The 13,128-nt window shown below is 37.1% G+C and overlaps 8 protein-coding genes across 8 annotated transcripts; 2 read left to right on the top strand and 6 right to left on the bottom strand.

Annotated features, from left to right (window-relative positions):
• Positions 1-242: 242 nt before the first annotated feature.
• Positions 243-1,451, top strand: REX3 (RNA exonuclease; the record flags this gene model as incomplete). Its single annotated transcript, XM_004180364.1, has 1 exon — positions 243-1,451. The coding sequence occupies one exon, from the start codon at positions 243-245 to the stop codon at positions 1,449-1,451; it is 1,209 nt and encodes a 402-aa protein (XP_004180412.1).
• A 130-nt stretch (positions 1,452-1,581) lies between these two features.
• Positions 1,582-3,189, bottom strand: TBLA0D03950 (uncharacterized protein; the record flags this gene model as incomplete). The annotated part of the gene is made up of 1 exon (XM_004180363.1): positions 1,582-3,189. One exon carries the CDS (start codon positions 3,187-3,189, stop codon positions 1,582-1,584), a length of 1,608 nt encoding a protein of 535 aa, XP_004180411.1.
• A 1,031-nt stretch (positions 3,190-4,220) lies between these two features.
• On the bottom strand, positions 4,221-5,810 carry TBLA0D03940 (uncharacterized protein; the record flags this gene model as incomplete). Its single annotated transcript, XM_004180362.1, has 1 exon — positions 4,221-5,810. The coding sequence occupies one exon, from the start codon at positions 5,808-5,810 to the stop codon at positions 4,221-4,223; it is 1,590 nt and encodes a 529-aa protein (XP_004180410.1).
• Positions 5,811-6,854: 1,044 nt separating this feature from the next.
• Positions 6,855-7,928, bottom strand: TBLA0D03920 (uncharacterized protein; the record flags this gene model as incomplete). Its single annotated transcript, XM_004180361.1, has 1 exon — positions 6,855-7,928. The coding sequence occupies one exon, from the start codon at positions 7,926-7,928 to the stop codon at positions 6,855-6,857; it is 1,074 nt and encodes a 357-aa protein (XP_004180409.1).
• A 452-nt stretch (positions 7,929-8,380) lies between these two features.
• TBLA0D03900 (iron-sulfur cluster assembly scaffold protein) lies at positions 8,381-8,842 on the bottom strand (the record flags this gene model as incomplete). Its single annotated transcript, XM_004180360.1, has 1 exon — positions 8,381-8,842. The coding sequence occupies one exon, from the start codon at positions 8,840-8,842 to the stop codon at positions 8,381-8,383; it is 462 nt and encodes a 153-aa protein (XP_004180408.1).
• A 407-nt stretch (positions 8,843-9,249) lies between these two features.
• On the bottom strand, positions 9,250-9,930 carry UTR4 (putative acireductone synthase UTR4; the record flags this gene model as incomplete). Its single annotated transcript, XM_004180359.1, has 1 exon — positions 9,250-9,930. The coding sequence occupies one exon, from the start codon at positions 9,928-9,930 to the stop codon at positions 9,250-9,252; it is 681 nt and encodes a 226-aa protein (XP_004180407.1).
• Positions 9,931-10,370: 440 nt separating this feature from the next.
• CYC7 (cytochrome c) lies at positions 10,371-10,715 on the top strand (the record flags this gene model as incomplete). The annotated part of the gene is made up of 1 exon (XM_004180358.1): positions 10,371-10,715. One exon carries the CDS (start codon positions 10,371-10,373, stop codon positions 10,713-10,715), a length of 345 nt encoding a protein of 114 aa, XP_004180406.1.
• A 270-nt stretch (positions 10,716-10,985) lies between these two features.
• UTR2 (chitin transglycosylase UTR2) lies at positions 10,986-12,479 on the bottom strand (the record flags this gene model as incomplete). Its single annotated transcript, XM_004180357.1, has 1 exon — positions 10,986-12,479. One exon carries the CDS (start codon positions 12,477-12,479, stop codon positions 10,986-10,988), a length of 1,494 nt encoding a protein of 497 aa, XP_004180405.1.
• Between the last annotated feature and the right edge of the window lie 649 nt (positions 12,480-13,128).

The raw sequence follows: 13,128 nt of genomic DNA, 5'->3' as shown, positions 1-13,128 counted from the left end.
TGAAAATGGCGGAATGCGAGCAATACATAGTTGTGAACACACTTAAAATTTTCCCATAGATAGAATACATTAATCGTTATATCTTTACTCTTTAAGTCTCTTATTTGTTATACAAAAACTAATATAATAAATAGATTAATCAGTTGGGAGAAAAGAGTAACTGATGAGCTTAATTATCGCACATATTGACTAATCAGCCTCTAAACGTACTTCTTTATAATTGTGTGACTTTTACTGTTATAATGAGCAAAAATGCATTAATAAGGCCCGTAGATTTAACAAGTCAGCCGGCACCATATCAGGAAAGAAATAAAATTCTTCATAAGCTGTTAGAATTGATGCAACGTTTGAGACCTAACACCAAAGGTAATCTGGAGAAGCTAGCCATTTATATGGAATCATGCGTAGCTAAAAAGAGTCCCTCTGGTCAAAGCTATAGGTTTAATATGAGCGTTCTCTTTAGAGATTTAAACAAAGCTAAAGGTGATTTTTATCAAATAAAGATCGCAGGTAAATCAGTCCTTAAACGTAAAATTGGTGATCAAGTTACAAATATTGGCGATGCTGACCCTAATATAACTGTTCCACAGATAATGGAAAAGTTAAATAAGTTAATACATGATAAAAAATCTTTAGTAGATAATGGTTACATAATGGACGTGTTTGATTATCCATCTGTAGAGATAGTTTCCACTCATGTATCGTGTGATAGATGCAACATGAAATTTGAAAAGAAAAAAATTATGGAGAAGACTTTGTGTAAATACCATATTTTAAAAAAACAATATGATCGGGAAACTAAAACAACAACATATCCATGTTGTGGGGAATCATCTACATCCACTTCTTTGATGAGATTAGGATGCAAAACTCATTTACATCATGTCTTTAGAGGATCTACTTACTCAGAACTTCGAGAAATATCTGTTTTCACGAGCACTGAAACAATAGATGGAGATTCAAATGTTTTAGCACTAGATTGTGAAATGGCATTTACTTCGAAAGGTTACGAAATGATTCGTTTAACAATTGTTGATTTTTTCACTTCTCAAATACTTCTTGATGAAATTGTAAAACCATTAGGAGAAGTTATCGATTTAAATACTCTTTTCAGCGGTGTTCGTGATGATGACTTTATAAATTCCATTAGTTACGAAGAATTGGTGGGTAGAATTTTAAATAAAGCTTTAATTAACCGAAACAGTATCTTAATTGGTCATGGCCTGGAAAATGATTTGAATGTAATGCGTATAACCCATAAGAAAATTATAGATACCGCAATTATTTTCCAAAAAGGTAAATTTAAAACATCATTAAAGAATCTTTCTTTTGAATATTTAAGTAGAAGAATCCAAACAGGTGAACATGATAGTTCAGAAGATGCTATAGCTACAATGGATATAGTTAAGAAGAAAATTGGTATGTCATTAACAAAAAGAGATTGGCATTAACAATGTTTTTGTTCTTTTTTTTTTATTTTTTTTGAATTTATTTCTAATATTTATATAATATAAGAGGTCTCTATCAAGAAATGGCTATAATCCATAATGTTTATCTGAAGAAATAAGTTGATTTAAGTTATCAGCTGAATAATGAATTAGCATCTACAATTTCATACACTTGGTTACTTTTATAATCTTCACAATGGAATAAGGGAATATTACATTTTTGATCATTAAGACTTGTAATTTTGGTAGGTAAATCATTTAGAATTAAGAATTTCAAATTTGGGAAATTTCTTAAAAATATATCATACGATCTTTTATAGGAATGTATAATCACAAAATATATTTTTCTAATGTCTTCAACAGTTAATGCTCTTGTATCATTTATAGATAATTTTAATAATTCGTTTATTTTTTCTACAAAATCACTTAATGGTTTCATATTAAATCCAATAGCTGGATATTCATTATAACCTTGAGAATATGGAATAATTGGATATAATCTAAACATTTGTTGAATAAAATTTCTTTGTTTTACATCTTCATAATCTTTAATAATAAAAGTATCCTGCGTGGGGAAATATTTTTTTAATATGATATTTTTGAATGTGAATTGGCAATCATCACATTTACAATTTAAATGTAATCTAAACATGGAGATTTCATCTTGATCGATTGATAACAGTGGAGGATCTACATCAACAAATTTAATATCTATATATTCGATTGTTTTTGAACAACGATTATTTGCCATTGAATTAATTGTCGCTAAGGAAACTGTACTATCAAACATATAATCAACTTTTAATTTCTTTAAATAATAGAAATTGGTTATACAATTCTCAAGAAAAACTGTATTACTAAATAATGATAGAAGTACTAAATTCTCAATATTATGGAATTCCCAAAAGTCATTTAAATTCCACATTTCATATAAATCTAGTGAAGTAATAGAATCATCATACCAAGATAAAATTTCCAATTCTTTTATACTATTTACATCAAAGATATCATAATAATGAAGTTGTATTGGTAAAGTGTTTGGATTTCCTTCTGCAATATGAGTATCAGGTCTTAAATTTAAGGATAAAGATTTTATTTTAAGAGGATGTGATAATTTGGGGAAAAATGTTAAAGAATTTGGATGAATGGTTAAACTTTGCAAATTATCGAAATTATAATGATTACAAATTGAACGGATAGTGGAAAAATATTGTTCATTAGCTAAAATTTTATTTGGTAAAACAGAAGGAGGTGGTATTGTTAATGAAATTAATTGAGATGATTTTTGTATTAATAAATTACTGATATCTACTTTTAAAAAATTGTCTACCTCTTGTAAATTATCAGCAAATTGAATTAAAAGATGAATGAAATGTCTAAAGATATCTTGATCAAGATTCCAATTACAATGAACTCTTCTAATCAATTTGAATAATTCAGTATTGGAAAACAATGATCTTACTAGACAACTAAATTTATAACTTGCTTTTTCTTTTGCCAGTATTGGATCATTGGAGTTGGAATCAAAACGAAAGTATAAGACAGACCAATAATGTGTACCAAACGTTGAATCCAAATCTACAGGAACATAAAATCTTTCATTGAGATATATGTTTCTATACAGTAAGGGACAGATTTGAAGGTACATTTTCTTGTTTAAATACATCAATGAAGTTTTATCTTCTTGAGCAAGCATTGAAACTATATATTCAAATACTTCATTGGGCAAAATATCTAGCATGATGGGTGGTTTATGGTTAAACGATATATGACAAAAAAAAACCTTTGAAATAAATTGTTGTTTTATTGTTTACGATAATAATATGATTGCTGGTGGGAAATTGCCTTATTAATAATAATATCATTCCGGAATTTCAATTACACTATAAAGATTTTCCATCAACTTTTAACTTTGTCGTTAGAGTTAATATTTAGGTTAAAAAACAAAAAAAATAAAAATATAACAAATAAAAGAAAACGAATAATAATAAAAAAAAAGATTAGGAACTTATAATTTCATATTAGTAATTTTAAATTTAAACGTAATTTTTTCATGTGATTAGTAATTTCGATATGTATGTGTTTTTTTTCAAAACATTTGTTTACGGAGTAACCCTCCGTAGACATTTGGTCAATTTGAAACAATACAGAGATGATCAGCAGTTCCCCTGCATAAGGATGAACCGTTTTACAAAGAGATTTAGATTATTTTTTTTGCAAATTTTTTATCCTTTAAAACTATGATAGCGGCAAATACGACATTAGAAGGAATAAATGAATATAAATTAATAATAAACTATTAAAACGCTTGTCCTTTGTGAAGAATGTCCAGTGTTCGAAACTTGGACGTGAAGAATGAGAGTATTTGTAAAATTCTTTAGGGGAAATTTATATTTAAGTTTACAATTTCTACATTCAAAAGATGAATTCAAAAAATAAGATAAATATCATAGGCAAATAAATTGTGAAAATGAATATAAACATTAAAAATAAAAAAACAACATTTTTTTAAACATTTTTACATTTTCTTTTTATGATGCAAATTGAATTATTAATTATATGTGGTATATAAAAAAAATTGATATTTTTATATATATATATATATATATATATCTAAATTGAGAATTATAAAATAAATAGAAACGACCAAATAAATAGAAAGGAAGAGAGGATAAAATAAAATAAAAAAAAAAATATACAAAATAAGAAGTGAAAGAGGGGGAAAGAAAGAAGAGAATGAGAGAGGGAGGAGAATGCAAGGAACGAAACGAATTAAAGAAAATCTATACTAGAATTCAAACTAGATTCCTTTGTATTACCACAAATGGCGTCAGCCTTTATAGCGATCAATAATAATTTTTTATATTGGATACCTAATTTCCATAAACTTTTTTTCAAATATAAATTCATACCTCTTGCCTTTTTCAAATCGTTTAAATTTGAAAAATCCATGACGTATTCATCATGATCTGAAAAGGATTTATCCATGACTACATTTTTCAAATTAGGACAAGCTTGATTATTAACTTTTAAATCACAGATACTAATACATGCAGGTAAGATTAAATGTTTGATACATTTCGTATTACCAATGGAATCCAAATCCTTGGAATTTTTATTAGAGATTGGTAAATATTTTTCAAAATCAGTTATATTTAAATTCATTGCAGTGAGGACTTTTGTAAAAGTTCTTTTAAACCATCTGATAAGATTACCCGTTAAAGTTATATGTAACAATTGTTTTGTTTTATTTAAAACCATATTACAATCACCAATATTTAATAGAGTATTTGAATCAATTAAAGAATCGTTATTAATTTGGAAAATCAAATCTCTTGGATAGTCATCGATGAGTTGTCTTTTGTATCTACAAATATTCCAACATTCTGTATGAGAGGAATCATTTGTCTTATCAATACAAATCTTTATTTTCTTATTTGGATGATCATTAGATTCTTCATCATCACTGTTATTGTTATATTTTAATCTATTTTGAATACTTGGAGATGCAGAAGGTGAGATGAATTGAGAATCTTCGAGGATGTTATTCACCCAAAGAGATCTTGAGTCTAGGTCTATCAAATTTATAATAATTTCTTGTAATTTTGTAATATGATTGTAATTAATTTTGAAATTAATAATCAATTGTAAAAGATTATTTAAACGATAAAATTTACAATCGTTGAAAAGATTAATTCTTCTAGCTTCACTAAGATCTTTAATGCTGTTTAAGTTGGAATCTTGAAGAATGGTTAGCAAATCGGCGAGTGTATCAGGATTTTTCTCCAAATATAAGGGATGTTTCAACGGTGGATATGAAACAGAGAGAGTATTATCATTTGAATCATCTAATGATTGTGATGAAGAAGTGGTATCGTTTAATAGATAATATTGTTCAAATGAACAATAAGTTGTTTCAGTTGCAATTTTGAAGAAATTACCATAATCGCCGAATTTGGTGATGAGGTTTTTGGATATTTTGAAATGTCTACTACTTACATTGAGGAAATAAAAGGGGAAATTTTTCAAGATGGATCTTAATTTGGATAAATCGTAATACATCGAGTCAGCTAATGCGATGGAGAATTGAGTTTCATTTTCTATTATAAGAGGACAACCTCTAAGATAATTGATGATCAATTCAAAACTTACTTGACATCGATCAAAAACGTATATTTTTGTTTGATCTTTATGTGATTGGAAATATTCGGTGAATTTATTGGGAGAATCTACAGATAATAATTTACCTGATAATAGATATGATTTTGTAGCCATTTGGATGGTATAGATTGTGTCATCGGGCAAAGCATTTGTGAGGGACGAGGATGAGGATGAGGAGGAAGATGTGGGAGAATCCAACATTATGAAAGGAAAATACAAAAAAAAAGAAAAAAAAAATAAAAACGCTTGTGATAGTGGTACTTGTGATGGTGCTTGAGCAAGAGAGAATTACAAGTAAAGAATGCAAGAGCGGATGTATATATATTTGTTCGTAAAAAAGGGTCTAATCAGGATTATATGATAATGTTTCGAAATTAAGCAAGAATATGAATATGAATAAGTCTTTTTTAGATGTTTTTTTTTTTTTTTTTCTTTGAGTTTGACTAAGCATGAATGATTTCTAATATACCTAAAGCAGTATGACAAGGTTGATTAGTAATTGAAGCGACGATAAAATGAAAAGCTTAGTGAGAATGATTTGAGATGGGATAAAATCCGTGGGATCGCCGTGACAGAAAAAAAGAAAATGACGGTAAATGATGGGAGGTGACGGGAAATCGAAATCGAAAACTAGGGTTATGCTAGGGCAAAGCGAGAACAAGCCAAGGGTTGCAACTCGCAACTTGCAATTTGCAACACGTAATAATTACTAATTGCAGATGCAACAAACAATCTGTGATCTGTGATCTGTTATCTGTGTATGTTTATCTAGGGCAAATTAAGTATGCGTCAGAATGTGGAGTGGAGTGGAGAGAGTGTTGATTCAATCTAGTAAACAGACTGTAAGAGGGAATATCTGGAATAGGCAAAGTGATAACTTTTGGATGCAGAGTGGGATACCGGATTGGGCAATGGACATATACCGGAAGGGGAAATGAAAATAATAAGCTGCTATTTATGATTTTTTTGCGGGATATATAGAAAAAAAAACATTGTTTGCGTTACCCCTTTCGGAGGGTCTGTGGGTTATCCATTTGGGTTACCCATTTGGGTGACAACAATTTGAGGTTGAAAAAAAAAAAAAATCGATGCCCATGACACAATGAGTGAAAAAGTGAAGAGTTTGTTGAGAAGATTTTCTTTCGAAAGCCTCTTGTGTTTTCGTCGAGTCAGAATGTTGATTATTATGTATAAATTACAGAAAAGAGATATATAAGATCAAAAATAGTATGTAGTTTAAATAAATTACATCAACATGGCAGCGATACCGGCAACCAAAGCACCAGCAGCTGGTAAAGCCTTGTTAGCAGCACCTTCGTAGACAGACTTGGTACAAGTTTCACAGATGGTAGTGGTGGTGGAACCGTTGTTCTTGGAAGAAGTAGATGGAGCTGGGGCAACAGTGTTGTTGGCAGTTGGAGCAGCAGTGGTTTCAATTGGACACCAGGTAGTGTAAGAGGTGATGACGTTGTCGACGGTGACGGTGGCAATGGAGACGATGGCATCGGAAGTGGTTTCGACACATCTGTGGTCTTCACAAGAAGTGATGGTGACCAAAGTGGTGGATTCTTGAGTGGCAGTCATGGTGGTGACATTGGAGGCAGCAGAGGCGACGGCGGCGACAGCAGCGACGGAAGCGACAGTAGAGAATTGCATTTTTAAAAAGTGTAGTTTGTTTGAGTTGAAGCGGATAAAGCGAGTGTTAGAAAGAGTATTTTCTTGAGGGTCTAGGATGGAAGAGAGAGACAAAGGAAGAAGAATGAAGTTGGAATTTGAGAATTTAGCAGAAGTGTCAAGGTATTTATACGTTTGAGTGAGAGGAGCAGGAGCGTTTGCGAGGTGGGAAGTGCCAAAACCACAGGGCCAGAGCAAGAAAAAAAGAAAACATAAGAGCAAGAGCAAGAGCAAGCAAGAAACAAACAAACAAACAAACAAACAAACAAACAAAAGAGCAATAATAGCAAGCAAACAAAAGAGTGTCAAAACACTGGTGAGCGGCGGTGGCCAGTCAGAGAGACAGGCCAGCATAGTTGTTGACAGATAGGAACTAGAATGGGACGCGGTGGAATTCTCTCTTGTCATCGGTATTACAGTAGCGACTACTTGTGCTTGTTCTAGTTGGATGCGTGTTTCAGGTGGTGGGTAAACAAACGGCGCCTGTTGAGGGTACAGTGGATTTCCGTATCTGGAGCGGGCGCGTCTTCCGGATCGGGCGGCGTGTGTTGCCCGATGCGGCGAGTTATGTGGTGCTGTATCGGGCAGTGGGGGTTGCCCGAAAGGGAAGGATGCGCGTGGCTGGCTGGATCGGGCGTGACACATTTGGCGTGGCGTGTTTTGGGCCAATCTGGTGTGATATTTTGGCGCATGCGTGCTGGTGTCTTTTTGTTTCTAATTATAGAGTGCAGAGAAAGTGGGGGGGTGGGGTAGCGGAGAGGTGAGGAGAGGTGAGGTGAAGTGAGGTTTCATATATAGATCTGGCAATAGATGTATATGTAAGTAACTAACTAAGTATGTATGTTTGTGTGAGAGTATAGAATTCGAACATGTGTCTAGAGAGGGGGAGGGGAGGGGGAGTGGGGTCACGTGGTGTCGAAGTGGGTCGTCACGTGCATGCATGGACGTGGACACGCGGGGATTTCACGACCACGTGGTTTATAAAATACGTAGATGGCGTAAATCATGTCTTATCGGGACGGGCGGCTGTGGCCCGTCGAATGCAGTGGGAGGCGGCGGTGGGGCCGCACGCTAGGGCAAGCACACTAGCCTACCGCCTATTTCAGCACAGTGGCAGCACGCTTGGCACGGTAGTCGGCAATCGCAGCCTTGATAGCGTCCTCCGCAAGCATAGAACAATGCAGCTTGACCGGAGGCAAACTTAGGTGGGCGGCTATCTCTGTGTTCTTGATCCTGGCCGCCTCGTCGAGACGTTTGCCCTTGACCAGCTCTGTGACATAGGACGAGGACGCAATGGCACTGCCGCAGCCGAACGTTTTGAATTTGACATTCTCGATGACACCCGTGCGGTCATCGACCTGGATTTGCAGACGCATGACATCACCGCAAGCCGGGGCCCCAACAAGACCGGTACCGACAGAAGGGCTATGGCGGTCCAGCGAGCCCACATTCCTTGGACGAGTGTAGTGTTCGATAACACGAGGGTGGTAGGCACGACGGGCCAGCATCATGCCGGGGCCTTTTAGAACAGAGGGTTTGAAAACGGTGCTGGTTAACATGGCAGTGTTTCGAAGCGTTTGGGATTTGGGATTTGGGATTTGGGATCTGGGTATTTTGTTTTTGTTTATGCACTAGAGCATCACTACCATCGTGGTATCGTTTGCTTTATATAACAACACTGAATGTCTGGCACGGGCGATCAATTAGTAATGCCGCAAGCGCACCCGCCGTTTCGGGGTGCAGCTGAGCCGAGGCCGGCGACCACGTGACGCGATAGGGTGGCGATAGGGTGGCGATAGAGTGGCGATAGGGACTGAAAGAAAGGCAGGCCACTGGGAATGCAAATGTGTCACTCGACCGGTGCAAGGGTGCCGCATACTGTGCCGCATACAGATTACAGGGGAGACCGTGTTGATAATGATATACATGCACCTACATAATGGGACACTATATATACACACCCTCGCTACTTTAACTCCGAGAAGTCTGTGTATCCGGTGAACTCGGCCTGGTCGGCTGCCGAGACCGGACCATTCCCCGGTCTTAAGGCTAACCCCGTGGCCAGTCCTGCTGCACGTGCCGCATGCAACTCACGGGGATTGTCGCTGAGAAACAGCACACTCTTTGCCTCGACTCCCAGTTCCGCAACTATCTTCTTGTACGAAGAAGCCTCCATCTTGGGACCCGCAGAGGGAATGTCGAAATAGCCGCGCAGCTGTGGACACAGGTCGCCTGCCTCTTTGACATGCCCGAACATCTGCTTCTGGGCGGCTACACTCCCGCTGGAATAGATGTACACAGGTACACGGGTCTCTTTGATCAGACGGATGGCATCCGAATACACAGGCGATTCAATCTCGCCCGACGAATATCCTTCGGCCCATACAATCCCTTGCAAAGATTTCAACGTGGCGTCCTTGACGTCACGTGCCACAAGATCTGCAATGTAGTCTTGCAACACGGTGGCTGATTCCACAGCCGGGAACTGTTGCAACACGGCGTCTATTTCATCACCAGTGCCGAAATGCGTTGCGATCACGTGCCCCAGGCGGCTGGAGAAATAGGGGAACAACTGCTTGTGGACAAAGCTTATCGGACATACGGTGCCCTCGATATCCAATAGGTAAGCCTTTACTTCTTGTTGCATCTTGTGTGGTCTGTGCGATTCCGTGCGGCTTGCTTTTTCTGTTACTTGGCCTCTCCTTCTCCCTGTGCTGGCTGCCTCCCAGCTTTTTATACCCGATCTGTCCCGCATTCCCCCGCACCCGATTCGCCACCCGTTACCCGCCCGATGTATCCTCTCCGTCATCCCCGAACGATCCGCGTGCTTATTGTAGTAATCCTTTCTGCTATATAAAGCCTACGATATTCCTATACATTGGCATGGGCATTGGCATTGACATTGGCACTTTTGGAGTTTGATTTTGATTTTGCTTTTCCAGTTGCTTCTCAAACAAACGCAACGGTCAACGGTCAACGGTCAACGGTCAACGGTCAACGGTCAACACTCAACGGTCAACACTCAACGGTCAACACTCAACGGTCAACGCTCAGCACCAACACTCACAACTCGTATCACTTTTCACAATGGCTAAAGAAGGTAAAGAAAGCAAAGGTGGTTCCGCCAAAAAAGGTGCCAACCTATTCAAAACTAGATGTCAACAATGTCATACCATAGAAAAGGGCGGCCCTCACAAGGTCGGTCCAAACTTGCACGGTGTCTTTGAAAGACATTCCGGGACCATGGCAGGTTACTCTTATACCGACGCCAACATCAAGGCCGATGTCGCTTGGGACGAAGAAAATATGAAGGCCTACTTGGAAAACCCAAAGAAATACATACCGGGCACCAAGATGGCCTTTGGTGGGTTGAAGAAACAAAAGGATAGAGATGACATCGTAGCCTACATGGCCAAGGCTGCCAGGGAATAGACGTCTTGTATATATACATTTGCCGTGCGCGCATGCGCGCATGCACACACGCACGCACATACGCACGCACACACTTATTTATTAGGGCACACCGCCCGTCTCATTCTTTATTTATATCTGTAACTAACATTTTTTAACCAACATTTTTCAATAAACATTTTTCAATAAACATTCTTCAATAAACATTCTTCAATAAACGTTTCAATTAACTGTATGTCCTTATGTATGCGAATATATATGCGAATTATCTATGTATGTGAGGGGGCCCAATCAGATGATGTACCAAAGCGCGGCTAACACCACTTTCAAAATCCCGTTGTTACGCATCAGCGCAAACCCGTCTCCGGCACTCAATCTGCTTTGGCCAGTGGTTTTCATGTTTTGGATGAACCCAGTCGATTGTTCAGGTGACAATCCATTGGAAGACGAACTGGTCTTGGTTAACGTGTTGATATCAACACCGGTATAGATACTCGTTGAAGTTTCGTTGCTGAAACTTACACTTGAGCTGTTTGTGCTGTTGGAAAACGCATGGGCACCTAACGTGCTGGAACTATGTGTGCTTGAGCTGCGTGAGCTGTGTGAGCTGCGTGAGCTGCTTGAGCTGCTTGAGCTGCTTGAGCTGTGTGAGCTGCTTGAGCTGTGTGAGCTGCTTGAGCTGCTTGAGCTGCGTGAGCTTGAACTAGATTTGGACAAACTGCTCGAACTCGATGTACTATTGTTTGGATCCAACCCAGAATCCTTCTCAGATGCCAAATACACCTGCTTATCCACAATCGCAACATCCTTTTGTAAAAATGAATCCTCAGATGTGTAAACATACGCCTTGGTACCATTCTGAACAGTGCCATCAGGAACATTCGCCGTAGTAACATTCAACTCATTCAACACCATATAATAATACCCATTGTCCTTGATATCACTAGAATCCCAATCAATAGCACCACCGGCCCATTCAATAACACCTTGTGGTTGCGACGCATCACCACCGGGCCAAATAGACACTTGGATTCTGGCTGGCGTTTGTGGGAATTGATAAACCCCGGTCGTCTCATTATATGTCTCATTCTTGAACATCGTTCTTTCAACTTGACCATCCACAGACCAACTGATGTAATCTTCTTGCCAATCCATCTCGTATGTATGGAAATCATCAAACGAATTGTTCACTGTGATATTCCCATATAACGTATGGTTCAAAACACCTTGCCAGAAATGATTCGTCTCAACAACATTCAATGCAGACCCAATAAATTCCATATCGATTTCATCTTCCACTTGAGAATATAAAATAAATGCAGTGACAACACCGGCCAAATGCGACGACTTTAATCTCGCACTAACTTTACCATACCACAGATATCTTGTAGACGACAACACGGTACCAGTAGTGTCCTTGGGCATTGCCAAAATCATACTATCTTCATCGGGATAATCCACCAAATACCCAGTGTATGTCCAATCAGCTTTACTAGCATCTCCCAAATACGTATTGGAATCCAAAACTTTTGATGAATAATTATTATTAAATGTGAATCTAGAGTCTTCAAATATAGACATGGGCATACATGCTTCAATATTGAACGAAAAAGCTGGGTTACAACTACCTAAACAGTACACACCAGTACCACATTCACCACCCGAGGAACAACATGGTGTATCTTCGGGACATTTATTTTCAGCATCACATTTGATCACTGAAGAATCTGCTTGGATTTGTTGAACTAGGAATAACGTCCCCAGTATTAAAGTTTGTAATAACATATTTTGTATTGTATATTTGTATTTTTGGTTTGTTGAATCTTGGGAGAAAGAAAAAACAACAAGCTCCAATTGCACTCCCCTTCTCAACTTCTACGCTCGTTTATATATAAAACTTTTCCCATTTAAATTGACTAGCAATTTTTTTTTTTCTCTCTCGAATATTACTATCATGATACCAATGATGTCACGAAAATGTTTCCAACCAAGCTATTTTAATATTTCGCATCTCTCTCATATAATTAAATCTCCACTTTTAGAAACAAATTGTCTGCCTCCAACCAGCCACTCCTTCCTAATCGGCTAATCCCAGATCGATTTTTTGCCAACTTTTTCGCGATCACGATCACGAAATAGGCACTTTTCCATCACAATTTAACACAGACAAACCCGCAGAGTTTGCTAGTTTTCTAATTTTAAAATTAATTTAAACATCTTAACAAAGGTCAAGCCATTTCTTAGAACGTCGAATATCGATCAATTTCGTGAATCTTGCTCGAGAAACTTCAATTTCTTTACGCATTGGCTTCACGTCGAGAGGATATTTACGTAAATATATAGAAACAGGAAATGTATACAACAACAAAAAAAATATAATTTTTTTTTTTTACATATCATATACTTAAATTGTTAATGGAATGTCAATTTTGAA

Source organism: Henningerozyma blattae, chromosome 4 (assembly GCF_000315915.1).
Source record: "Henningerozyma blattae CBS 6284 chromosome 4, complete genome".
Lineage (NCBI taxonomy): Eukaryota > Fungi > Ascomycota > Saccharomycetes > Saccharomycetales > Saccharomycetaceae > Henningerozyma > Henningerozyma blattae.
Note: the sequence above shows the minus strand (reverse complement) of the source record. Positions and strands in the feature narration are given on the sequence as shown.